This window comes from Plectropomus leopardus, chromosome 7 (assembly GCF_026936395.1).
Source record: "Plectropomus leopardus strain MGB_pleo_1.0 chromosome 7, ASM2693639v1, whole genome shotgun sequence".
Taxonomy (NCBI): Eukaryota; Metazoa; Chordata; class Actinopteri; order Perciformes; family Serranidae; genus Plectropomus; species Plectropomus leopardus.
In genome coordinates this window covers 12,744,182-12,771,166 of record NC_142182.1, presented here as the reverse complement: position 1 = coordinate 12,771,166, position 26,985 = coordinate 12,744,182, and the positions used below count along the sequence as shown (strand labels likewise).

General features: G+C 40.3%; 1 protein-coding gene, 2 long non-coding RNA genes and 1 other non-coding gene across 5 annotated transcripts; 1 reads left to right on the top strand and 3 right to left on the bottom strand.

Moving 5' to 3' along the window:
• Positions 1-3,219: 3,219 nt before the first annotated feature.
• On the top strand, positions 3,220-6,172 carry LOC121949788 (uncharacterized). Its single transcript, XR_006106298.2, has 3 exons — positions 3,220-3,344; positions 4,575-4,643; positions 5,679-6,172. It is a non-coding gene; the product is annotated as an uncharacterized LOC121949788 (long non-coding RNA).
• A 4,577-nt stretch (positions 6,173-10,749) lies between these two features.
• Positions 10,750-21,355, bottom strand: LOC148189153 (uncharacterized). The gene is made up of 4 exons (XR_015776968.1): positions 21,170-21,355; positions 19,465-19,654; positions 16,701-17,014; positions 10,750-11,157 (listed from the first exon to the last, which is right to left on the bottom strand). It is a non-coding gene; the product is annotated as an uncharacterized LOC148189153 (long non-coding RNA).
• Positions 21,356-23,936: 2,581 nt separating this feature from the next.
• LOC121950601 (Golgi apparatus membrane protein TVP23 homolog A-like) lies at positions 23,937-26,662 on the bottom strand. 2 transcript variants are annotated; one of them, XM_042496646.2, is made up of 7 exons: positions 26,502-26,662; positions 26,271-26,353; positions 25,193-25,337; positions 24,963-25,052; positions 24,484-24,612; positions 24,263-24,391; positions 23,937-24,176 (listed from the first exon to the last, which is right to left on the bottom strand). In XM_042496646.2, exons 1-7 carry the CDS (start codon positions 26,502-26,504, stop codon positions 24,150-24,152), a joined length of 606 nt encoding a protein of 201 aa, XP_042352580.1. In that variant the 5' UTR covers positions 26,505-26,662; the 3' UTR covers positions 23,937-24,149. The 2 variants fall into 2 exon arrangements, with proteins under 2 accessions (XP_042352580.1, XP_042352579.2); XM_042496645.2 differs by lacking the exon at positions 26,502-26,662 and having other exon boundaries at positions 26,271-26,492.
• Positions 26,663-26,774: 112 nt separating this feature from the next.
• Positions 26,775-26,847, bottom strand: trnar-ucg (transfer RNA arginine (anticodon UCG)). Its single transcript has one exon. It is a non-coding gene; the product is annotated as a tRNA-Arg (tRNA).
• Between the last annotated feature and the right edge of the window lie 138 nt (positions 26,848-26,985).

The following is a 26,985-nucleotide window of genomic DNA, read 5'->3' as shown; positions in this document are numbered from 1 at the left end:
TCATAAACTATTCAAGCCTGTACTCTTTCCTCCCCATACTTAATCTGCTCACGTTTTGTGCAGCTTCTGTGTCACCTAAAGGTTGCTTCGCAGCAGGTGCATCTGACTTCCAAAACCTCTCTGACCATTTAGATCTGGACTGTCTTTTTGATTCCTGATACTGGAACTTATTGAGTGCTGCAATTTCTCAACATCGATCCTTTCTTCATTACCAGTGCTGGAAAGTTACAAAGTTCATTTATTCAAAAATTGAGATACTTGTATTCACATACTTTCAGAGGGGGTTCAGTTTAACAAAAATAGACAAGCTTTTAAAAAAGAATGTGGCTCCCAACTTTTTTGGCTTGTGGCCCTTTGCAAAAAAAGCAGTGTTGGGGCCCCTCGTTACATTTCAGATGTCTGTGAGCAGTTCAGCCAGAGTGAATTCACCTCCAAACTTCTTAGACTGTTTCATTGAAATAATTGTTTGATGCCTTAAGAGGTATTTTTTTCTATTTTCACAAACAGCAACTATTAGAGAAAATTAAAAACAAAAAGAATACAAATTTGTGTAGCAAAGCATTGTTTTTCTTTCTTATCCTTATTATTAAATTATTATTATTATTAAATTAATTTTGTGAAATTTTGTGAAAATAAAAATTAAAATTACATGTTTTCTCTTACCTGTGTCATTTGTCAGTGAAGATTGTTTTTGTGTGAATTGCTGACTGTTGGAGATATCATCTGTACATATCAGCCGTAGATATGTCTGCCTTATCTCCTCAGGCTCTTTCGGCAAAAGCACGGTCACCTTTAGTTTTACGCCTTGACTTGTGAATGGCCAGAAGGGCCCACCTGAGGATCTGAGACTGCTAACTGGTTCATATGGGAAGCAAGTGTGCATCTATTCATAGACAAGAGGCTGTTGCTTGTGACAGTAGGCGGATTTCCATCAACCCCCAAATTGCAAATATAAAATATGCCTACTGGAAAAGTTTGAAAAAACACCCATTTATCCCCAAAATGGTTTTGCACTTGCATGAGGTGGTATTACAGGCAATTCAAAAAAGTCATATTTTGCAAAACTGCAGTGGGAAAGCATTTTTCCCTTTTATAGGTCACATGATGCGATGGCTATGCACAGAACTGTCTCCCTTGGGCATGACGCAGCAGGCGCTGAGGTGTTATTGCATCACATAACTCTTTAAAAGTTGAGTGGATCATCTGGAAGTTTTGAATCCACAATATCTCTGTGAAATCATGAACTATCACCTCCCAGAAATCCCTCATACTGGTTACTCCCACAAATAAGGGCCTTGTCTTTCCGTTATTGCCTGCATAACACTCCTACATCGCCTTTGATTGGAAATCATGACAGCTAGTGCGGTGGCTGCAAAAGACATAACTGTTTTGAACATTCATCACGATGCTTCCTGGAATGTTATCGCGAGAGGAGAAATCACATAACATCAGCTCTGCACAAATCTGTAATGGAAACCCGCCTAGTGGCAGTGAACTGTTTACTTGTACTTGTAGTGGGGTACATATACTATATTTTGTTGCACATTTACTTTAGCGAATGATCTGAGCACTCCTTCCACCATCACTCTTTCCCCATCCAGCTCAGGCCTCCCCAGGTATCCACAGGCCTCCCCACGCCACTAACTGTCCACAGAGGCTGCTTAAGTGTCCCTATCGGACCACAGTGGAGAGGAACAGCAGATTAACCATGATCCTATCCGCTCACTGCTAGCCCCTTCATACGCTCCGTTACACCAGCATTTAAAAAGAAGGGGGGTGGACGCCATTCACTCCCCTGATATGAATCCCAGACGAAGGGACAAGAACAGAGCTTTCACCCCCATTTCACAGAAAAGACCCCTTTCTGGCACCCTCTAATTCTGGTTGCTACGGGCTCCTGGGTTCAATGGTGGACTCCCGTTGCGAGGGGACAAAGCCTCTCAGTCATCCGGCCGTGGTTGCTAGGGGAGGCAGAATGTATGGGGAGGGACGGGCTGCCGTTGTCCCAGACGAAATGTCTCTCTTAAGGCGGCCGAGATCTGGTGATTGACAGGTGGCTACACGCTCCACTGCAGATCACCCGGGAGGTCTGGGGGGCCTTATATCTGTGACCGTGTGTGTGTGTGTGTTTATATGTGTGTGTGTGTGTCTATGGCAGGCTGTGTTAGTTGGCAGAGTGAAAAGGGGGTTGGGGGCATATTGTGTGTAAATGCTGCTATGAAAATGGCACCATTTATTACCTGTAGAGGGAGCTGCCTCTTCTTCAAATAGAAGCTCAATCATCCTGTAATCATCTGCTGTGTGTTGGTGTCCTCACCTGTGAGCCAGGTTGACAGTGGCGCTAACAGCATCCTGCAACAGTGTAAAAAAATATTTTTACTGCAGGTAAAAAATCCTGCATCTAAACCGTTCTTAACGCCCCTCTCCAGTCCAAAATATGTTTTCCATCATGTTGCTCAGTCAAGCCTCAAGTTAAATCAAACTTATGTTGTAGAGTTGGATACAAGCAGCGGCCTTTTGTACTTTCAGTGTTTGAGCTTGACTGCAGAATGATTTAACATGATTTAACGAGTTTGACACGTAAAGGTTGTTTTCACATTCAGACGCTGAAGAGAGAAAATGTCTCTGCACTCTCCTTAAATTGAAAAAGACCAAAAAAATGAGTTTTAGAGGTTTATGTACAAGCAGGACTTTGGCATAATAACCAGTTTTGATGCTAATAATGGTCCAAATTACAGGTAATTGTACTGTTTTAAAGGAAATACAAATTATAATTTCTGGCAGAGTACTTTTAATGCTGCATTCACGTGGATCCTGGAGATGGCAGATGATAAACTAGATATCATATTAATGGGATAAAGTAGGACAGTAAAGTGAGGTGAGCCCGGCAGAGGTGCTGGTAATGATAATGGTAGATGTCATTGCCGTTAAAGGTTAAAATATTTGCTTATTTGCTGTCCCTCGGAACATAATTTACAACCAGATGTTACGTAGCTCCCTCACACAAGGACAAAACTCTAAAAACTACATAAAATAATAAATACAAAAAAAACTATTATGCGCTGCTCTCTCGTTTACCAGCTACACATCTGCCCTGCATCAGCCTCGTTAGTCCTTCTCTGCTCCTCAGTTTCTCCCAGTCAGTCAGCTCTCTGCCTTTTCTTCTGCCTAATCATCTTATTCCCCTCACCTGAGCTTCTCTGCCTTTTTTCTCCACCTGCACTTCATCATCCCGTCAGTCTACTTTGTATTTAAGTCCTGGTTTTCACATCAGTGTCTTTTGGATTCATGATTTGTTCGTGTCATGTTCTGTTACTGTGTCCTTTGAGTAGAGAGTGATCTTTGTGAGTTCCTGTTTCTGCATTTGGGTCCAGGCTGTTCCTTTAGACTGTTTGTTGTCCAGAAGGTGTTTTCCATTTGCCGTTTGATTCGGTGTGAACACAGCATACGTCTTCAAACATGTCAAGAGGGGATCTTTAAGTAAACATTTGGCCTTTTATGAGCAAAGTTTACTTGTGTATCAAAAGTAGAAGCACTTCAACAGAAAAATTGACCAAATGAGGTTCTGAATCCTGACGTATCGGTACATGAGCAGCTTATTACTGCTGTAGCTGGTCGTGGTTGAGATAGTTTTAACTTTATGTACAGATTGGTATTTTGGTCCACTGGTTCCCAACATAGCAATTGGGCCCCTCCAAAAGGTCATGATAACTCTGAGGGGTCATGATGTCATTAATGTGGCAGAAAACAAGAAAAAAAAACAAAGTTTTGCTTCACAGCTCTTTATGCAAGTGTTCCTTAATGGATAATTTTACCTCTTTTGGTCTCTCAACCTGATACCAGAATTGTCAACTAGTCACACCCAACTTCATCTCTGTTTCCAGAATCAGTCAACTTTAGCTCAGTGGGGTGGATTCAAAAGTCTAGATCAGGACAGTCTCTGAGCTGTTATTGAAATGAAACTATCTGAGGAGTTTAAAGTGGAAATGACTTTGGTGGAACTTTTAACAGTTTATGGATATCTGAAATATGACAAGCACCTTTTTTATATAAATAATTACAATATTTTCTAAAAAATGTACAGACTATTTGATATTTTTGATATTTAAACAAATATCAGTTAATCAATAGATGCCAGAAAATATTCCGTTAGAGGACCCCCCAAAAAAACATTTCATATGTGTCCCCCACATTGTAACAAAATCTAGGCCCTTATACTGTATGTTGTCTTGTATGTAAATATACACACTAATGCGTGTACAAGAAGCCTATGTTATATGGATATGCATACATATTGAGACTTTCAAGAACAAAAACAAAATAAAAAACTAAACTGGTTGTCATTATGGTTTGAAAGTAAAAGTAGATAATAAACATTGCTGAATGAACAGAGATGTGCAGTTTATTCTCGTTTAGGTAAACGTACCTAAACTTCACTGTCAGAGTTAAAGATAAAAGCTTTTGTATAAGTGAGATAGAGCAGATTGCTATTTAAAAGGCTGGATTAAGATTGTGGGTTTGTGTTTGTATGAATTAAAAGGATTAGTGATGTTCAGATGTGTGTGTCTCCTCAGCCTGGGAACCTTTACCCCGCCGGTCTCTAGACACCACCGGTCCCCGTTTCCCCCTGCAGGGCCACGGAGGTGAGTGGGAACAGACAGGGTAGGATGTGGGGATCTAAAGGGGTTCACACACAACACTGTCTCCCCTCAGATAGACGTCTGGGACTGTCTGGGTTCTGCACTCCCAGACAGGGAGCCCTTCCACCCGTCAGATGCTGCCCACGCCCATCTCCATCCCCATCCCCCTTCCCCTTGACCTTGACTCTCTGTCACCGCGGCCCTCCAGACAGTCTGGGGTCAAAGGTTAACACAGCAGCCACACAGCAGCCACACATCAGACACGGTTCAAGTCCCCTGTGTCCATATGAATGCTGAATGGTAAATCACCCTTAAAATCAGCCTGTTGGAATGTGGCTTTGAATTCCTGCAGAGATGGACCCAAAGACCTCAGGGAGACCGTTAGAAATTATTCTGATAAGATATGAAGATCATTTTAAAAAAATGTGTCGATTTTATTCCATTTCTCTTTATCTCGGCCTGCAGGAATATTTGAAACTAAAAAAATTATATATTTGTTTTCCAGATAAATTCATATTTTGTTCACAATGCACGTCTCTATTTTTACTTTAAGAGTTTTCAGCCGCAGTGAGCATCATCTCCAAGCAGCCATGCTACATTTTCCCTTTCACCTCTGACTGCTGATTCACATCATCCTCAGCCAATCACAGCCAAGCTAATCAGCATGTCATGACAGATTTGTGAGAAAAGGGAACGGCTGCATCCTCACGTGGCTGTTTGAAAAATGCCAACCCACACAGTGTGAGGCTCTGATGAGCCTCGTGCGAGCATGCGCACTCTGCTGATTGTGTCTCACTATGGGCTCATCTCTGTTTCCCTCACACACTGTTACTCTTTTTTCTCCATCCTGTCTCTTAACCATTTTTCTTTTTTCCACTTGGTAGCGTTTATATTTTTGTCATCATGATAAAATTTTTGTCAAACTGAGATTGTCCATTATTCTCCCTCTGCTCAGATGCACATGTATAAAACAGTTAATTTCTTTTGTAGACATTTTAAATTCTAGCATGCCAACTGATGCAGTGTTTCCTCCGACAGTCTGGATTTACATCCCACAGCCTGAGGAGTGCAAGACCACAGGACGGGACAAAGCCAGCAGTCAAAACTCACATTGAATGTTGTCCCCACATGCAGTAGACATGCAGACGTGCAGCACAGTGACAAAAAACAGGACATAAAGCATCAGACACACACATAGCTTCCTCTCCTCCCCATGCTTAGGAGGGTTACTTCAAGACCAAACAAGCAAATGTCTTTAGGATGCCAAGTTCCTTTGCCTCTGCAGCACCAACCTCTCTTTAGTTTTTGTCACAAAACCTCAACATATATAAGAACTCCTATATTCCCTGTGGACATTTCACACAGAAGGGAGTGCAGCTATTCCATAAGATGTGCCCTCTTTCATTATGTATATAACTTATTGCTCTTACCTGCCTCTTTGCACTGTGTTATTGTGCATTAAAAAAACGTTTTTGGTGTAATATCTTTGCTGTGTTTGAGAGAAGCCAAAGAAAAATTTCTGCTGAGGTGGACAATAAAGTTCATCTATCAACCTGCATCAACTGATTCCTGCTCCCCATTTTAAAATGCAAGGTGTGTGTTTAAGGTGTGTAGATTTCACTTTCAGTGAGTTGAAATAGATGTTAATATAGAGCAATAAGCACAAATAGTTATGTATAAGTAAAGTTTATTAAAAAATAATAATAAAGTAAGGTTGAGTTACTTTCATTATTTAGGTTAGAACCTTTTTTCTTTTAATTTGCCTATTTTTGAGTAATTAAAGAAGTTGTGTGTAAAATCGGCATTGGATTTAACAGCATTTTGCACGCTACAAGGCAACATATGGATTAAGTTCATTTTCGTTATAACGCCTCGCGAAAATCTATCCAGAAATGCCGTGAATGACAACAAATCTTATCTTTATTTTTTGTTCAAACGGTCAGAACGAAAATCAGGGGCGGCAACCTGCATGTGGCGTGTTGTTGCTCGGTTATATATGAAGACAAATATATTTTACTGCACACAGGCCTCAATAACGTAAAAAGGTACTGCCTTTTTAGTATCATCCGATCTCAGCTGAAAGGCTACATACACACGTGTTTATGCCTCATTGTCCTTGCATTATTAGTCACTAAAATCCCGAATTTGAGGCAAGGAATATATAGCTGTCAACATAAAGAAACTTTTTAAAAAATCATATTGTTCTTGTGAATTTATTTTCTTATCTACTATTTAAAAACACAGCAGACAATCATTCATGGGCCATTTGGCATATAATAACAGACACACAGAGTACACATGGTCCTCAGAGGAACTACAGTACATCACACCGGCTGTCCATTAACTGTATTACAGGCCGAGCACGAGCTGCAACAAGAGGCGGTGCACGAGGCACTGATGCTGTTATGCACCAATCAATGGAGGCACTTTGACTGCAAACACCGATGTAAGGTCGTAAATGAAACGGTGTAAATTAATATCCAGGCAACTAAAACAATCAATCAGAAGACCGGGAAAAAAACGTTTCTTTAAAAAACAAAAGCATTAAATAAAGTCATAGTTCCTCCTAAAAAAGAGAACAGAAATATATTTGATCATTTAAATATACATTTTAAAAAAAGACGAAATAATGAGAAAATTAGTAAATTGGTTATACCTAAAGCTTTTGTAGACGTATCTTAAATGTACCTTAAAAAATACACGTTTTCATTTTCTTAAAATAAGTTTTATACAGACTGAACCCCAAATCGGGCAATCACTAAAACTTTGAAAAGATTACAGTAGAAATACTAGACCGTTTTTTTATGTTTAAGACCTTATTTCACTTTGACAAATAGGCTTCCTTTTGCATGAGATTTCATTTAGAGATGAGTTTATAGGTGATTGGGTGTATTCATCTGTTCCTGCTTGGCGCTGTCCTTTCAGCACTACACTTTTTTCTGTACGTAATTACTTATTATTCTCCACTCTAGATGTACATGTTTGTATTTTTTTATCTAAAGCTAGAACTTTATTTGTCTTCATATTTCTTAATCCTACTCATGTTTGATTGTTGCTTTCGAAATCAGCTGAAATGCAGAATAAAGCTAGATCCTTTAAAAAAAAATGTTCTTTTTCCATTTTTAAACTATTCGAGAAATCCAACACAGTTTGGATTAGCTCCTTAGGGGAGGAACCAATTGATTATAAAGAGACCCAGACTCTTTGGGAGGAGAAAGGGCCCCCTGTTGTTTCAAACCAGCTCCTCTAACTTCCCAAAGTGCAGGGGCCCAGAGGCAGGGCTGTGAGGAGAGACTTCAGTAAATGGCTGCAGAGCGACTCCTCTGAAGCAGCAGTGGGGTGGGTGGTGTTGAGGAAGGACTTGTAGGATACATTAAATCAGCCTGATTAGGAGTTTTAGGCGAGGGCAAGGCTCATGTCTGGCTGAAAGGCTGCCAGGCAGCCCTTGAGTGATACTATTCACATTCTGGGAGAAGGTCAGTGTCAGAGGAGTTCACAGGCCCCATCTCCTTTCTTATGCTAAAGCATCATACACATAGGCTCATTCAGAGGCTGGAAAGGCATAAACAGTCTCCACCGACTTTCCCTCCAAAATGTTTGGATTCCTCAACTTGAGCTCTGAGATCCTGCCTCTCTGTTTCCCTCTCTGGTTGCTTCTGAAGTGGAAATTGGTTTTAATGTGAGATTATTGAGCTGGAAAGCACCCATCGATGTTTATTTGCATCTTGTATGGAAGTCTGAATGATGGCAAAAACATCAAACTTTGTACACACTAAAATCTGACAAAATATAGGAAACCAGTTGTCTTGAAACGGGTATGTAAATATTGTTAGATTTGTAAATTGTTCCTCTTCAAATCAGAGCTAATTTAAAATTGGTTTTATTTTTATTTTCTCTGTAAAAGGTGTGCCTGCTGTTTCCCCACTTATATAATATGTTGTTCCAGTCAATATTTTTTTTCCCTGCCAACCAGCTTTTATTAACTTCCTTAAATAGACCTCTTCAGACATTTTCCTGCCTGTCTCTGAGTCCAGTGGTCAATGGGGAATAGCAGGAAATAGCCACTTAATTAGCAGCCCTTGACCTTTGGCTGTGGCTCAGAGGGCTCCTGACCTCAGCATCTCTCCAGCCTGTTTAATGTCCTCTGGGGGACTGTCCAGATCATGACCCCTGACCCCTTGCTGACCTGCAGAGACTTCACCAACAGGTCCCCGCCTTGCAAGACACTCATCAAAAAGCAATATTTAACCCGAGCAGCCGATTCGAGCAATTACTTCTGCAGGAGGAGGACAGGACACTGAGGCTGACGTGATCATCTCTGGAGCTCTCTAACATTTGTTTGCAGCAAGAAAACAGAAAAACACGCATTTCAAGTCAACAGAATAAAAAAACAACCTTTTTAAAATGATGAAAATCACACCAGTGTAACCGTTTTTACAAAATCATTTGAAACCTCTGGGCTTTCGTTTCATCCACACTCCACAGAGGATGATTTCACTAATTGGTTTTCAGTCATGCAGAGGGGGGGAACTAATCACCGAAATCAGCCGCTGCAGCTTTTGGGTGGATTGAAAACATGCTGACTCTCGCATGGCCCTCAATGAGTGAAATCTCCACCGCTTCATGAGTGTGAGTTTAGACCTGAGGTGAAAACACGGCGGTTTTTTAGTCTCTTCACGTATTCAATTCAGTGCTTTATTGCAACTCCCACGTGTCCTCGCGTTATTTGTGCCGATTTTTGTCTTTGAAAGAGTTAATATTTTTGTTTTGTGTAGGCCTGATATTTTCCCCGTTTCCTTTAGCAGACTATATATGCTCATAGTAGTTCTTTAAAATCACAATATGCATTTGTTCTTGTGGTGCTGCAATTAAGTTCAGTAAAGTTTTTTTTAATTAAAGTTTTTTTTTTACATAAGGAATTGTGTTTTGCACATTATTCCATTTAAATTCAAACGTGAAAAAAGTTCCTGTAAATTGCATCACTGATTTCAAATTAAAAATAAATATTTGCACACAGCCTACAATACCATACAATCAGCAGGCATGCACTTTAGGCGGCTACTAATTTTTCTATTTAAGCCTATTTTATGTTTTGAATATCATTACATTGAATAGAATAATAGCCCTTCGTATTGGCTATTATTGAAGTGATTTAGTTTCATTGTTTTGGAGAGAATACCTCTGAAATATAGCAAATGAAAAACAATGTAACTTAAAACTAAAACACAATGCTGTCACCTGTCACATTATTTTTCTGTCCACCCGTTCGCGAAAATGTTCATTTTTAACGAAAGCTGATGGCTAAATTCTGGACTCAGTTTTAACTAATGGACAACATGTCTGTTTCTGAGTGTTTTGCATGTTTTTACATCACACAGCCTAAAGAGACGGAAATAATCCCCTGTTGACCCTGCGCGTGTCCATCTGTTGTTTGACTCCGGACACAGACCAGTCGGACACTGATTGAGGTCCGACTGACACCAGGAAGGCCTGTAATCCCCAAACCTGATTAATCGTCCCAACTGGGCCTTGGTGAGCAGAAATGGATTTGGATTTAAAACAAACAAAAATTAATTAATGAATAAAATCCATAATTTTTTATCCAGTCTTTTTCGTGCCCATTTTTCGCATATTGAGATTGTAACATGCCATAAAAATCAGCCGTTTACATTTTTTTCTGACACATAAAATATGAGGAGAATGGAGAAATGCTTATTATATATTTTAATAGCGAGCAGGGTCATTTTTGTCCACTGAGTTTTGTGGCTGATGAACTTTTCTTTCCCACACTGATTCAACACACGTCCCTCTGTCTGCTGCTCCTAATTAAAACTTAATGCGGGGTCACTCACACACTTTCTCTCTCTCTCTCTCTCTCTCTCACACACACACACACACTATCATGTGAATATAAAAAAAAGAGACACTGAAAAGGTCCTGCAGGCTTGACTCCTAAATACAGTCTGCTTTAGATGCATTTTCATTTCCTTCACTTTTTTGTAGATTACAGCATGTCAGTGTATAAAATCCATGTTTCTCTGCCTAATTGATCCCCAAAATGAAACGCACTTTTGCTCATAAACAAGACTCTAACACAGAGATATTATTTCCATTCTTTTATTTCAAAGAGGTGTCACTGATAGCAGTGGAGGAGAGTAATACATTTAATCAGTAATGCATTTACATCCTATTAATTACTATTTCAAGTTAGATATATGACAACAATGATACAGGCTTTATTATTTGCAATTTTGGAAATGGTAAATTTGCATAAACATGTCAAATCACACACATTTTTATCCTAAATACAGTATTATAAATTAAACTTGTTTGGATGACAGACATATCATGAGTTTTACATTTCAGGCTTAGAGAATGTTTCTATAGTTCCTTAAATCCTTTAACATACAGAATATCACTTAAAAATCTCTTGAAATCACATTGAGTTGAGTCTCTGATGACATCTTGTGCCTGAGCAGGTTCCCACAGAGTGCAGAGAGACTTGCAGATCCTCGTCCTGAGGATAAATGATGGAGGGAATCATTAACATGAAAATAAAACTTTGTCCCAAAAAGTCTTCCACTCTGCATGGACAATAATAATATTTCATATTTTGGGCAGAAAAAAGGAAGAAAGAAGTGGATCAAAGTAAATTAGTTTTGTCAAGAACTACATAATGCATTCATAATAATAATTAAATGATTTGTTTGTAAAGCATTTTACAAAGCTTGCAAAGTGCTTGCAACATTTGTAATAAAAGAGATTAAAACACCAACAAAATAACAAAGGGCCACAGGGTAAAACAACGCATTAAAGTACTGTCATATAAAAGCCAGTCTATGGAGATCTGTTAAAAGTATAAAAGGCAATAATGATTCTGCAAACCTAAGCTCTTTGGTTATTCGAATCGCTGACAAGTTTGTTTTGACAATACGGAATTTCTTGTTGTGCACAATTTTTTACTTTTCTGCATCAGAAATTGTAGGCAGTGTTTCAGAAAAACAAACATCCTTTTCATGCCCTTTAAAAACAGGCCCCTGCGCTCTGCATGTTGTTCTTCTCTCCCATTTTCAGGCTGTATGCATGGAGCGATCTTAAGGCTTTTATCCCCACAGGGAACCAGCCTGAACTCTTTCTCTGTCAATTTTCACCCACTCCCCAATTCAGACGAGCCTTTTCTCCCACCTACCCCACAATGAAGGATTTGTCCTCGTTCTCTTTGTCCACCTCTGATATCTTTTTTTGACTGCTCCCTCTCTGCAGACAGCATGCAGCGTATGCAAATACGCACTCTTTTATTCCAGAGACCCCTCCCCTGAATGAATGCAACCTTAAATGAGGACACACTTGCGCGCATTTTACAGAGCGGGGGCATTAGAAACATGCACATATTACAATCAGTGGATTTGTATGCCGTCTGACAAGTAGCCACTTTAAACTTGGCAATTTTTAAAATCGGGAAAGAAGTACAACTGATGCTGCAGATTATTTTATCTATATGTCTATACGTTTAGTTTGAGTGGAGTTGTGGTCCACAGAGGATGGATTCTGGTTGACTTATGTTTTAGTTGGGAAGCCTTTTTAGAGGCTGATTTAATTTATAAGACTTGGAGACTGAGACAAAGCTCTTTCTTTTCAACGAGAGAACTTCTTTTATTCTCTGACAAGTGTTGTTTCACCACACTGATGGTATATCTGGTGTCTTTTAAGCCCATAAGTCCACAGCACACACACAATGGGTGTTCAGATGTGTAGGATGAGGCTGAAAAATGAGACACAAGTGGTCCAACACAATAGTGGGTCTGCACAGAGGAAGAGGTGTAGACTGGTAATGTGTAACTCTAACGGCTGGATGAATTATAATGGTGTCTGATGAACATAAAGCGTTCTCTCGCAGCTAACATTCCCAAGCTGGCCCGTGCCATCTGTGAGTATGTGTGAATGGGTTAGAGTCAGAGTGTGTGTGTGTGTGTGTGTGTGTGTGTATGGTGGGGGGTTGACGTCTTCTGGACAGCTCTGACAGTTCGGCCTTTTCAGTCGTACATTACTGAGCCGGCCGGCCTCTTCCCCATAGCAACCCTAACAGAGGTCAAAGGCTAGGTACCCCCCATCCATCCACCCACCCTCCTTTTCCTCCTCCTGTACTCCATGGTGGCCACAGGCGCTCCTAACTCCCCGACTGGCCACAGACGAAGCGGCTGCACTCATGAACTTGAACTTGACTCGATTCCTGACACAGCGATGGACTCGCAAATTCATCTGATGCTATAAAAGCGACATCAGGAGTTTTCCTTTTTCTCTGTTTTCTCTGGTATCAAACTCGCGTACAGTACTAGTAAAAAAAAAAAAAAAAATTAAAAATGAGGTCACACCAAGGATTCCCCCTAATTCTCCCCACCCTAGAGCCTCATCTCGTCCTGATATGATTACAAAGGGCCGCTGTATTAAAGGCTCAGTCACCTAATTCTCTGCTACTTTCATTGGAGCATACAGGACCCCTACTCAGGGACGCCGCAGCCAACAATCGTAATCTGAAAAGCCTGGGATGTAGAAACTTCTCTCCATCTTCCTCTAAGATACTTAATGTCAGGCTTTGTGCTAGATTAGTCTCGGCCAAAGTTGCATTAAAAAACCCCAGATGAGCCTCGCTTGACCCACATTGGACCTCATCCAAGACTGTGGGGCGGCCCCTGAGCCCAGGCTTTATATATCACAGAAGAGCCGTTAAAACATTAATAGTGTCCTAACACAGTGAGGAGAATCCGAAGAGGTAACCCAGGAGCTATATGGTATTAACATTTTATCGCTACTATGGCTACGCCGCTTCACCCACACAGAATTGGAAGTGGGCACCGGCTACTGTCACTTCATCATGTCACACATTATAATTTCCTTGCACTGAAAATCCCACATAGCAAAAGCAATACATAGTTAATAATGAATAACAGAGGAAAGAAAGGAAAGGTAATCATCTATATTCTGTCATTTTCTGGAGGGGAAATACATTTTCCTGTCAGTTTTTTAGGTAAAAGAGGAATTGAAGAATGAATATTTAAGTCTACAGTGCAGCACGGAGGAAGATTCAGGCACGTTCACACCCTAAATCCTCCTGACACGGTGTCAAAGCCACTGACCTCGCTGCTCAGCCGCTCTGGATTCAGACAATCTTGATTGAAAAGTCTATTTGTTTCAGAGCAGATTAAAACCAGACTCTTAAGCAGTTGCGTCAAAGTGTTTAGAAGACATCACATGCTTGTAAAATCAAGATAAGCTCACCTTGATAGCATGTTTTAATTCTCCCTAATGCCCATTTCATGTCATGTCAAGATGCAACTAGTCAGAACTAGACAGTAATCATTAAATTAATATTCTGCATGTGTTTATCACTCATTTTTCATCCTGCAGATACGAGAAATAGCGATTGCTCTTCCTGAATAGTAAGAACGAATACATTTTCTTGACAAATTTGCTTCAGCCACTGCCTCTCTTTGACCATGCTATCTCTGTCGACTGCTGCAGCTATCACATACAGTTGCACATCGACCTCCCCCTCTTACTCTTCACACACACACACACACACACACACACATTCACACAAACACGCATGCACACACCAGTCGTCCATGCCAAGCTCCTCGCAAGCTGCAGATTGCTTTAGCATGCCGAGCTAACACAAGCTAACATCATCAGCAAATGTAGAGGCAACACTGGTGGCTCAAACATGGCTGCCCATGTGCTCCACCTGCCTCCTTTACATGTGCGTATACATTTGTCTCCTGTCTTTAACCCTTTCTCCATAAGCCAGTCTTTAGTTTGAGTTTACCAAAGCCACATCTTGTCCCCCCTCTGCTGCTCTGTTTTGCCTTACGCACCATTAAGATCTGCATCAGAGACGTAGCATGGAGCAAGCTACAGTATCTCCAAGATTAATTTCTCGCCTTTACCTTGCTTTCTCCCTTCTGTCAAATGTGCCCGAAGCAATGCGCCGTATATCACAGATGAACAGAGCAAATGCAATTATAATGACAGCTCTGAGTCTTTTATATGAATAAAGAGAGGGAATAATCTTTTGACATGTGGGCTGTGCATGCCTTACATATTTTGTGGAGGCACATGTACAGTGTGAGGCTCATTAATAACCATTATCTGCTGGGTTACATCATTCAGCTTGTTAGGCACACCCAGCACCTAAGCTGAGTCATTCTCGGTGATACGCTGTGAGATTTTCACGATGTCTGTCTGTTTTACCACCTGAGAGCGATATAAATATTCTGTTTGCATGACGGATAAATCATATCCAGCTGGTAAATTGAGCAAAGATAAAGGGGTGCACAGTTGATGAAAGGCACACTGCATGAATAAAATCAGATTCTCAATGTAAAAAAAAAATAAAAGCATCTTTGTATTGTTGAGACGTCGTTGCATTACGCCTTTGATACAAGCTAATGGGGACCCGTGATCTAGTGTGTGACAGGGTGCAGGACTGAGTGTCTATATGCATATCATGTATGAATGCATCTCTAATGCCAGTGAAATCCCTCTCAAAACAGCATCTCCATGCCTTTCAGACATGCAGAAGAGGCTGAATAGACTAATGAACTGTCAGGTGGTACTCCAGGGCCCCCCATCACACACATATCAAACACACATACACTTGCTCACACATTAAAACTCAGCGGCTTGCCCGACCCCAGTGATCCACACGACGGTCTAATGTCTCAGGCATCTGCTCATGTCTAGTCTGGAGGGTCTTTCCCACCCTGCCCCCCAGCCTAGGCCCGCCGCAGCACCAGCTCCCACAATGGTGGGAAAGCAGGCCTTTACGGAGGGCGGGGGTGTGGGGGTGTGTGTGTGTGGGGGGGACTAAACAGCTATTGAGAGGGGAGAGAGCGGTGCTGAATGATAATGTGAATACGCACGGCGCTGTTCATTAACACACAAGCACTGCAGCTGCACATGTTGGCCCTGGACACACATGCTCACGTGTCTCTCTTTTCTGCTTCAGGTTGCCACCAGGGTTACAGAGCAGCTCAACGCCATGATAAGGAGTGTTCACAGGATATGTACGTGTGTGTGTAGTGTGTGTGTGAGTGAGAGGTTACAGGGATGGTAGTGGTAAAGATTTGGGGCTCTGATATTTGGTGGTCGCTGATATTTGCCCCTGTCAGATTTTGGAATAGTGTGTGACATTTTTACATCAGTGATGTTTGACATTTTTGAGTGTCAAATAAAGTATGAGTGCAGCACTGTAGTAGCAGACTTATATTGCAAACATAGTATATGAGTAGTAATCAGTATCAAATGTTTGGGATGAAATGCTTAAGAAAGTAACGTGATCATTCTTTGAAGTGTTTCAAAAATGCTACACTTCAAATGTTGTGATGAACGTCATTATAAAAATATTACACACTGCTGATGTTCAGCGCTGATATTATTACAGATAAAGAACTGCTTTGTGAGCCAAAGTCTCTTTGTTCATATAGTAAATTAAATCTAAGATTATAATCGTTCTACTTTGAAAAACAATAATGCAATTCCCCAAATAGCAATTATCCGAGCTCCTCAACAGATTTCACCTGAGGGGTTTAGCACATTAAGATAGTTCAGACACTGTACCAAATATCATAATGTGAATCTCATAATAAAAGCAGTTTTGCATGAATTCATCCATGAGGTTTGTCGAGTGGAAACACGGCATACACCGCTGCCTGGTGTGCATCGGGGAGTAAAGAAGCACCATGACAAGAGAGGATGGCAGGTTTCCTTCAACCAGTGCCAGCTCATTAATTTTGTTTGCTACCCAGCCCCCCCCCCACCACCAACCACCACCACCCATTCTCACCCACCACCCCCCTCACATCACCCCTTAACTGCTAATTAGCAGGAGCAGGAGATAGAAGAGAAAAGGGAGAGGCCATGTGTGACTGGGGAGGAAATGGGAAACTCTTCTTCTTTCCCTCGTCCTTCCTCCTGCCCCCATCCCCCATCATACAATCACACACACTCCCCCACCCTCCTGCCCACCACTGGTACCCAACAGAAAACCATGATGCAGCTCACCTCGTGTGCCAGCCCCAGCCATTTTAGGTGTCGCGGCAACATCTCCCAAGATGGCTCCTCTGAGCGCGCCCATACTCCAGGGATCCAGCGGGGTCTTTGTCCGCCTCCTGGCACGGGCAAAGTGTCCCCCGTTGGCAGTGCAGATGGCATTAGGGGCTCTTGGGTAAAAAGGGTGAGGAGTGGGGGGAGGGGAGAGGAGGAGGTGGCAATTCCGGACCAACCGTTTATTCCCCCCTCTCTCCTCGTTTTCTTTTAACGATGGTTCGACCCTCTTTTCAGAAATCCCCGATCATTCAATGTTGTTAATCGGAAGCCTGAAACAACAGCAGATGGAAGAGAAAACAGACATGAAAAGCACATTTTAGTTACCAAAATAGCCAAACACAGCCTATTGATTGTACATTTGCTTCAGTTTTTTTCTTTAAACCAGCATGTGTACTGAGCTGAGGTTAAAACTTTTAAATTTCTGTCCAGCTTCGCTCATTCAAATTGCAGTTCCCTTGCGTTTTTTGTACGCATGAGTGTGTATATTTTGCCACAGTAAAAGTACAAAAAGAATCATTTGCATTACAGGTTGAGCGAAGAATGCCTCGGACCATCCCATAAATAAAGCCTCAAGTGTTTTTACTCCCATTCATTAAGGAGGCGCGCCATGCTGACACGCTACCTATAACAGACCAAGCTCAGAAAAAGCTTTGGACCACGGCCTTTTCACATATCCAATACCTCGCTGTGAAACGCAGCAATTAGCCTGGTTTGACAGCAAGCTCTACCGCAATAGGTAGTTAACAGAGTGAATGAAAACTCATCTCACTTTGGTGCTCTTTAGGCTTTAGTGGCATTCTCCAGGCTGAGCGTATGCACCGCATAGCGCTGAAGTACCAAGTTAAAAAGTTCAGCTCCTATCTACAGGATGGCCTTGGCCTTCTCATTGAGGCGAGACACAATGTATCCCAAAGGCTCCAAGAGTAGCTACAGCTTTAAATGAAGACGCCAAGTGTTTTTTTTTTAAAATCCTGTGTGTAGGGTGCTACACCACTCAACTGCATTATTAGCAGACCTGGAGACATTAGTGCCTCAACAAAGAAGGAGCTTCCCTTTTCTTTCTTCTATAAACAAAGTCTCTTAGATAAAATTTACATAAATAATACATGGAAATTATTCTTTCAAAACTAAATGAATTAAACTGTGTGCTGCAAAATGCAAAAGATAAATAAAGTGGGTCTGCTTTGGTACAGTGTGAGCACTGACACCAGTGTGTGCCAAAGCACGAACCTCCAGGGAGAGAAATCCTGGAGGAATTGAGCTTTACAGTTACATCCTGCAGGTGAGCAGGAGCGATCAGCTTAAACACTCTGAGGTGTCATGTGCCTTTTTCACAGAGGACACTTTGACATGTCACAGTAGGAAAAGCACAGGTGTAAATATAATACAATGACTGATGGCTGAATTCCATTTAGCTGCTTCAGTTTCAGGGTTCCTGGTTTTGTGCATTTGCTCACTGTCACACTGTCATGACTTATGGGACATTTAAATAGAACAGAGCCACTGTTAATGTTAAAAAAAAGTGTGACTGATTATGGAAGGGGACCCTAAAAAAAGCCTAAAATGAAGAGTTTAGTTTGCATCTTTTATTTGATTTATTTATTCATTTATTTATTTTTGCTATAATTAAATTAAAAATGGCTGAGAAAATTCGTTGAAAGAATAAACTTTGTTTAAAAAACGAAAGTGTTCTGAGACCCCTCTCACCCCCCTGGATTTGTCTCTAAACGCATCTAGAGCATAGTGAGTGTCTACCAACGTATTCTGCCATGTCTTTCCCAAGACAGGGAAGTCGCGTTCAAAAAAAGAAAAGACAGAAAAGAAAGAGAAGCAAACTGACTTATAAAGAATACATAAAAAAATAAATAAAAGGTGTGTAAGAGAGACATGCAAGAGAGGAAGGGCAGGGGGCCTGCGGAGACTAGGTATGCATAGTGACCAGAATTCGGTGCTACACCCCTGTTTCCTACAATGATAGATCAAAATGTCTGCTGTTGAAAAGAAAGGCCCATTATGACAAAATATTACCTCTCTGCTCATTATAATATTAGATTTTTTTCACACAATAAAAACAAATTTCTTCTCAGATGATACTAAATCTTACTGAATACTAAATATTTCTAAATATAACTAAATCTGAGAGCCCTCAGAGAAACTTTTTGAGTCCTTATTCTCTGCTTTTCCAGTCCACCCACAGGAGCGACCTGTTTCATTTTCTGCACCATGTTGCAGAGGATGTACAGCAACACTAACCACCTGAAGACAGGGCCAGTTATTAACTGAGGGCCCTTAGTCAGTTCATTCATACTGAATCAAAAAAGTAAACTGAGTGGGAAAAAAACTATATCCAAATCTGTCACATAAATGAGAAGCTGGGTTACCTTTGCATTTTGTCTCAACATATTATGTCTCAAAGGTTGTTTTTTTGTTTTGCTTCTTAAAAAGACCCCTTATAGCATGACTGATATCAGGGTAACATGATGTATACAAGGTACAATTAACAGATAAATATTTTTTTCTTTGAGACGGTGCTCTGCAAACTATTAAAATGCCCATAAATATGCTATATACTAAAAGTTTGTGCTTATTATAAAATGAAAAACTCTCTCATTGTGCTACTTAAAAAAAGAAAAAAGTAGGCTATCTATTTAACGGTTTGGGGGGGGGGGTTTCCTCAGACCAAGAAAATCAAAAATCACAAAGCAAAACTATTTCTTACCTTGTCGAGTTTAAAGCCTGATGAGCCCCCTCACTTTCGGGAGTGAACACAACGTTACGGAAGTCATTTCTACTTTCGGTTATCTAGCTTTATGACAGGTATTTAACACTCATACAGCTAGATAACCAAAGACAGAAACACACCCCCTCTCACACTGTCGCACTGTAGCCCGACATGATGCTGACGTGATCTGCACAGGGAGGATGAAGATGCATGAGTAGGCCCATAAAATAAAAATAAAATAATTAAAAAAACACACACTCACAATTAACATACTTTTTAAAATTATGAACACCTGAGAATAACAGTAACAATAGGGAATGGAACAGATGTGATGTATTACATTTTAACATTTAGGCCAACACGTGTTGGTCAAAGAAGCAAAGTAAAGCAGCCGTCAGATATTACTGACGTGATATATAAGATGTCTGGATTAAGGCCTGCTCACTGTTAGTAACCTAATTCTACTTTACATTTTTCATATTATATTGTAGTTTTATTGGAAAAGCCTCCTTCAAAAATACTATATGATTATTGAGGCTTTTGTAAGAAAATAAAAACATTATTTTGAATTTATAGCCTTCATAAATATGTGTGTGTGTGTGTGTGTGTGTGTGTGTGTGTGTGTGGTGTGGTGGTGTGTTTTGCGATTAACACCCGACTATATTTGTATAAGAAATCGGACTTAATATAAGAGCATTCAGGCAACAAAGTGGCAAATGTTTATTCTTATAAACTCCGGAGAGACTTTAATAATCTATCTTACAGATGTGGAAAAACAATAACTCACAAATTGCATTAAAAAAAGAAAATATCCACTTTACACTTGATTAAATACAAATAAAAAATTAAATTAGTCTGCAGAGCTATCGTGTTAAATTTCAGGAGTATTTTGCATTTTAAGGCAACATTAAGACTCGCCACTGCTGGTTTACACAACTAATGCATTTTAACTTTCACAATGAATGACTGGTGGTATTTCACTAGATATTTGTTGTAAAATCATAAAAGCTTCAGAGCTTAAACTCTGTAGCCACACATCTAAGTTAATATGAGAAGAAAAATGTTCAACCTGTTTGTCTCAATGGAAGATGAAAGATGAAAAGTCAATATGACCAAACTACAGGGCGGCCTGAACGCATGACCATGACCCTGACACACTGTTTGGTAAAGAAAGGTCTCCTTTATGCAGCAGATTCAATGATTCTCTGAGATCAACAGCTGACTCTTAAAAAAAAATCTACTCAACGTGAACTGATCTGGGTTTTAAGATGCTTTAATTCGCTCTGGGCTCTTTAGTGCTCCTGGGGGCAACCAATCCCTACTTTTAATGAGAGTTGCGATTGGCCTACTTCTGCTGAAACTAGACTATTTCACATCATAAGGATTATCCGCATAAGCTATTACAGAAACCCATTTGTTACTGATCATAATTATGGGCCGAGGAGCGTGGTGTAATACTCAGGCACTTTAAAGAACAAGGGCTTTTTGTCTGTTTAGGGACCTGAGCTCGTTTTACATGAAACGCAAGGGCGTTTCAGGTGGTTGAATAATATGTTACAGCCCATTAAAAAAATGAAGTGCACATGCATCTTATGGGTCCCTTAATTATCTGCATAAGACACATGGACATGGACATGAGAACATGGTGAAAGGACTAGCGTTATGCGTGCAAATAGTGAGTATTTTCAGACATGTCTCTTACCTGTTTCAGAAGCAAAGCAAGACTCTGGAGAGAAATGTCCTCAACTTTAACTCGCAACGAATTTTCCAGATGATTTTCTCTGCGTTTACATCGGGCCCAGTTGTAGAGAGTCAGCTGCTCTTAGGTGAGTCCAGTTGCATCCTCAGTCCTCCAGCTTCTGCCTCTCCTCCAGTCTGCGCGCTTCCTCTACTCGCTCCGCACTGACGTCATACCAGGACCAGGGCAGCGTGTTGACCAATCACAGAGCCCGCCGGCTCCAAAGACTGCTCAAGTTCAGCACGACATCTCACTCCTTACACTTTGCTTGCTTCACAATTACCTCCACTACTCCCACTTATACTACCAGGCTACCACTCGATTTCACTATAATAGATCCATGCTACCACCACTAACCAAGTCTAATCGGTTTATATGGACATTCCCAAACAATGCACAAGACAAAACCATTTTTTTTGCAAGCCCTGACAATGTAGTAACTTTTCTGGTTCTATCCATCACATGGAGTTTATCCAGATATCCTGAAAATTGTAAGCTACATGTCAAAATTTCTTTTTTTTCTGAGTACTCTGAGGAATTTTCATCCATGTTTTCATTCATTCAAGTTTATGGCTTCAAAGTTGAAATTGAAAGTTTATCCTTGACCTTGAAAACAGCAGGAGGAGAAAAAAAACCAGCATCACCTCAAGGTCCATATTTTAGCTTTCAAATTATCATCACTGATACAATATTTATTTATTGTATAGCCTGTAATCTTTAGCCTATACATGGGTACATGTTTCATTTTAATCATGGGAGGGAAACATATGGACCTCTGACAGAAAACTTTGCTCTTAATTTCCTCCTTGTGTTGATTTTTTCTGCATCAATTTGTGCCTTCTCTGCATCAATGTATGGTGTAAGCTGTCTTAAATTTTTATATTTTAAGTAAAAGTCTTTTGTTACTTTCATGTTTTTATTTGAGTGGACAAATGCACATGTTTCAAATATTGTCGGGGATGTGTCCCCTGCATCCCCCTGGAATGAAAATCATTAAGTAAGGAATTTTGCCGTTTATATCTTTTCTGTTTACTCCTTTATTGTAAATATGTATCCTTATTATGTTTTTATTATTTTGCGTAAAGCACTTTGAATTAATGTTGTACAAAAAAGTTGCCTTGCCTTACCTTGGAAACTAAGCCGATTGTTGTAGGCTATATCAACACAGCTTTATAGTTTCTTTTAATAAACTATGCCACTTGTCTATTAAAAACATTAAACACAAATGGTTTCATCTGAATTTCAAAGGTATTTCCAGCTCCACTGCAAATGCCTGTACAGCTCTTCCATTTTAATTCCCATAATGTTTTCTCAGAAAATCAAACCCAAATCTTCTGACTGACACTAGCAAAAGCATAGTCCTACTATTGCTCCACTGCCATAAAATAAGATATGCAACACCAAGGCTACTGCCACTGTGGCTCAAACCAGTATTGAAATAAATATTATGCAGGCACAGTCTGCTACCTTTGGGTTCATATTTAATTTCATCTCCAGCATACCAGCGGGCTATTGTAAGTTTGGACAAGCAGAACAAGAAAATGATTTCCAGCCCCGTATGCTGCTCAGTGTTTCACAGTCTGGGAGCAGGTGTGAGCACTCTTCATCAATAAAGGATCTTTGGGATCTCACCCGTTTGGTAAGTGATGGCTGGGGAGCTCAGGGGCCACAGCCAAGACTGAACCGTTCCCTCCAAATCTGTACGACCAGGAGCGCTTTATAGTGTGTAAACTTCACCGGAATCAAATGAAAATACAGTGGAGTCATTCACATCATGTTTTTAAGACAGCAAATGATGGCAGAATATAACACAATAGCTCATCATCTCTGATTTTTTCATTTTGATTGAGCGAACTGAGCTTATGGTCTGATGGTTTTTGGCACTGCATTCTAGTTTAGGGATAGACTGCAGAATACATTGACTAAAATGTATCCTCAAAACGAATGGTTTGACTACTAAACAGGAATATTTCTGGAGGTAATAAAATTGGATTAGCTCAGTTTAAAATTACCAATTTCCCCCACAGATTATGTTTGGAATTACAGAGGAATGAAAAATACATGTGTGTTAAAATGTCATCCACAGTGCACAGATTAATTAATTTCCCATGGAGGAAAAATCCATAGCAAATGATTTATAATCGAAAAACGTTTTAAATTATCTGGTCTCATAGGACTTGAAATTGTGTTTGAATAATAGTTTTTTCTTTTCCTTTATTTTTTTTTTAGTTTTTAAGACTAGGTGGTTCCTATTCTTTTCTACCATTCCTGCTCGTTTGCTCATTTATTTATTATATGGTGCACTAAAGCATGCATCACATACAACTGTCTACATTGTCACAAAACTTAAATTTATATATAGCTTAATTAATGCTTAACATTGTATCTGAGGTGCAATCAGCAATTCCTTTTAAAACCTTTGGAGGTATATCAGAACAATTTCAATCAGACAATAGAGACAGGGTGTGGCATTTAACTTCATTTCAAACTCCCTGTTTTTTCTTAAATTAAGCCAAATTTCTTTCACAGACAATAATGTTCATTTGTGGGTCCTTGAATCAGATTTAGCTGTGTTATTTATGGTAGATGGTTACTGAAAGCAAAAGAAAAAACATGCATGTCACAATCTATACACCTGGTTTATAAATTATGGGGGTTTTTTTTACCTCTTTTCATAATAAGTTAATTTTCAGCTATTCCAAAACAACAACAGAGTAGAACAAAATTTAAAATGCACTTATCTTTTATTGATACAATAGCCAGACTCATCTACGGGCAACACAGTGAAGTGAACAGTCAGCAGCATAAGGCATGCACAAGGCACACAGCCATTCAAGTAGATGCAGTTTGTGGGAACTTTGGAGATGAGGCGGCTCTCATCTATCTTCCTCTGTCTCGCTCACAAAGAGACACAGCAGAGTGGCTGTTCAGGAGGAGGTCATCTTCATAGTATTCCAAAGATGATGTCTGGCTGGAGGACGATAAATTATCGGTGAGCTCACACTCACATGTTAACAGGACATGTGTACATGCTAAAAGCTGCAGTCAGTCACTCACACGCTGCAGGAGGTGCTGTCCCGTGAAAGAGCGGGTGTCTGCAGGCTGGCCGTCCTCGCCCACTGCCTTACAGCGTAGGTAGCCATAGAGATTAGCCACTTGGAGGGAAATACTAGCTACCACAAGGGACTGCAAGGCAGACAAATTAAATGATGCATTTATGAACTACATTTTTTCACGTGGCCCCTGCAGAGCATGCACACCAACAACATGTGTCTCACCAGCCATTTAATCTTCAGGGAGAAGAGGGAGGTGAAGAAGAAGAATGTCCATATGAGAGGACAGATGATGAGACCCAGCCAAAATATCCTTGCCTCAGCCTCTGTCCCAATGCTGTTGCCCCGGGAGGACTGCGCGCACACATGAGTATTCACAGGTGTGATAAATGCACATTATACATTGTCATGTTTTTGCATCTGCTTGCAAAATGTTATTAACACGCTAAAAAAATGAAGAGAAGAGAGGTGATACTGATAACTGGTCATGATTAATTTATCACAAGTAAGGTCACAAGTCATTGGTTTTCAAGTCCAAGCCATTTTTGATTTTGTCAATTTGAGTCTAAAGTCATCAAATTTGTGACACGAGTCTGACTTGAGGCCAAGTCATCGAGTAGACACCTCTGCACACATAGCAATGCCCCAAAGTTGAACACCCTCCAAATGCTCCTCCACACTCAAAATGTCACACAATGGCTTACTTTTTTGGCCTCAAACACCCAGAGGCTCTTTCCATCCTCGTCGATCTGATTCCACCAGCGCAGCCCCACCAACAGCCTGCCAGTCACATTCTGAAACACAGGACAAATGTGAGTGATTGAAAGGTAAAAGGGAAGGAATTAAACAGTACTGAGGCACACAAGAAGGCAAGAAAGATGTGAGGCATAGGGAAGTCAGGGGGAATAGGCAGCGGACCTAAATGACCTCTCACCTTGACAGACCAGAAGTCAAAAGAGAGCAGAGTGATGATCAGGACAAAGCATGATGCAAAGTTCTCGCTGATCCAGTCACAGAGCAAATAGGCAACGATGGCAACAACCCGGAAGAACAGGTGGAAAAAAGAGGCAAGGGGGTGTCTGAAATTAAAGGCACAGGATTAGTTATGATGAAGGGCCTAAAAATGTCAGTGAGGCACAACAGATTAAAGCATACAGAGATAACTCTGTTGTACAGCACGACTACACATTTCAGAAAAAAGGTGAGCATGATGTAGGGGAGGACGGGGCTGGTTGTCACATTCATTAGTTCTTGCTCCTCAGAGGGCGATCGTAAAAAAAGATGTTGGTACTGAAATTTTCACAACTGGGGCCAGAGGTCAAGGTCTTTTCAGGAGTAAGACAATTGACATTGAAGTTAGAGGTCTTTTAGTGTTTTCATGTCAAAATGTAAACATAAAAAAACACATCTCTGTTTTCTTTATTTGCTTTTACACATCAGGTTTATAATAGAATAATTATTACCATTAAAAACCGCGCAAGACAAAATATGGTTTGAATAAGTTTTTTCTTTGCTAGGCTACAAGATGTGATTGTTTATTATTATTTTCACCATTAAAATAAAATTGAGACAACCAAACTCATAAACCATGACTACCAGCAGCATAATGGAAACAGTTTGCCACAAGTGTGCATGACGTGTGTGATAGATATCTTTTTAATAGACTAAGTTTAGGAATATATTAAAGATACAGTTTCTTTAGAAAAGCTGAAAAAAAGTGTGACGACAAACCCCGTTCTCCCCTAATAATAAAATCATATTTTCTATAGGCCTAAGCTAAGAGAAAAAAAATCTGCCCCATGTGGACCTATATTAGACATCATAACTTGTCCAATTTACTTATTGAGTTTTGTGTAAGGCGCTTCATGTGATATAGCCTAAATGACACGAACTAACAAATTGGAAACAATCTCACAACTAACCAACATCCCCACTGATTTATATTTACACAAGCAAAAAAATCAGACAAGAAAAAATCGTTTATGTGATAACAAACGTCTCCTGCAGTGCACCTTATGACTGCGCTTCTCCGCGCCCTCTCCTGCTCATCATCAGCAAAGTCCAGCTCAACATCCTCCGTGTCATCCGCCATCGTCTGACATGCAATAATAAAACACAACAGGATTAAATCATAACAGAGCATCCCGGACAATACAAAAGACACAGACATTACATGTAGAAGCAGACAGAAAATACTCATGTCCTCTACGTTCATATATGTGTGTATTTGCGTAGCGAAGTACCATCTCGACAACGCGTAGCTGTATTGTAAGGCTGGAATAAACCAGGTGTTGCAGTGAAATAAGACCGACACTGCCTCGGTCAGTATATTCACATCCACATCAGGAAGCTGAGTTTAAAATTATTTCATGGTAACGATTCCCTTCGATTAACACCATAATGATATTACTTGCCATATTTAGCATGGCAGGCTATATGTTGATAATGCCTAAACGGTCCTGAAGGACACAGTGCAGTGATATACAATCGCTTTCGTAAAAAACATGAGAAAAGAGCGACCGCGGCAGGACTCGAACCTGCAATCTTCTGATCCGAAGTCAGACGCCTTATCCATTAGGCCACGCGGCCCCGTTATGTAGCAAACATTGCATTATTACATATATATACCAAAATCTACACCTGTTCAATTTTACATGGATAACTTCAATAAGTGTGGTTCTTCTATTGTCAGAGATTGTGGATGAACCACTTTGGCTTTTTCGACGA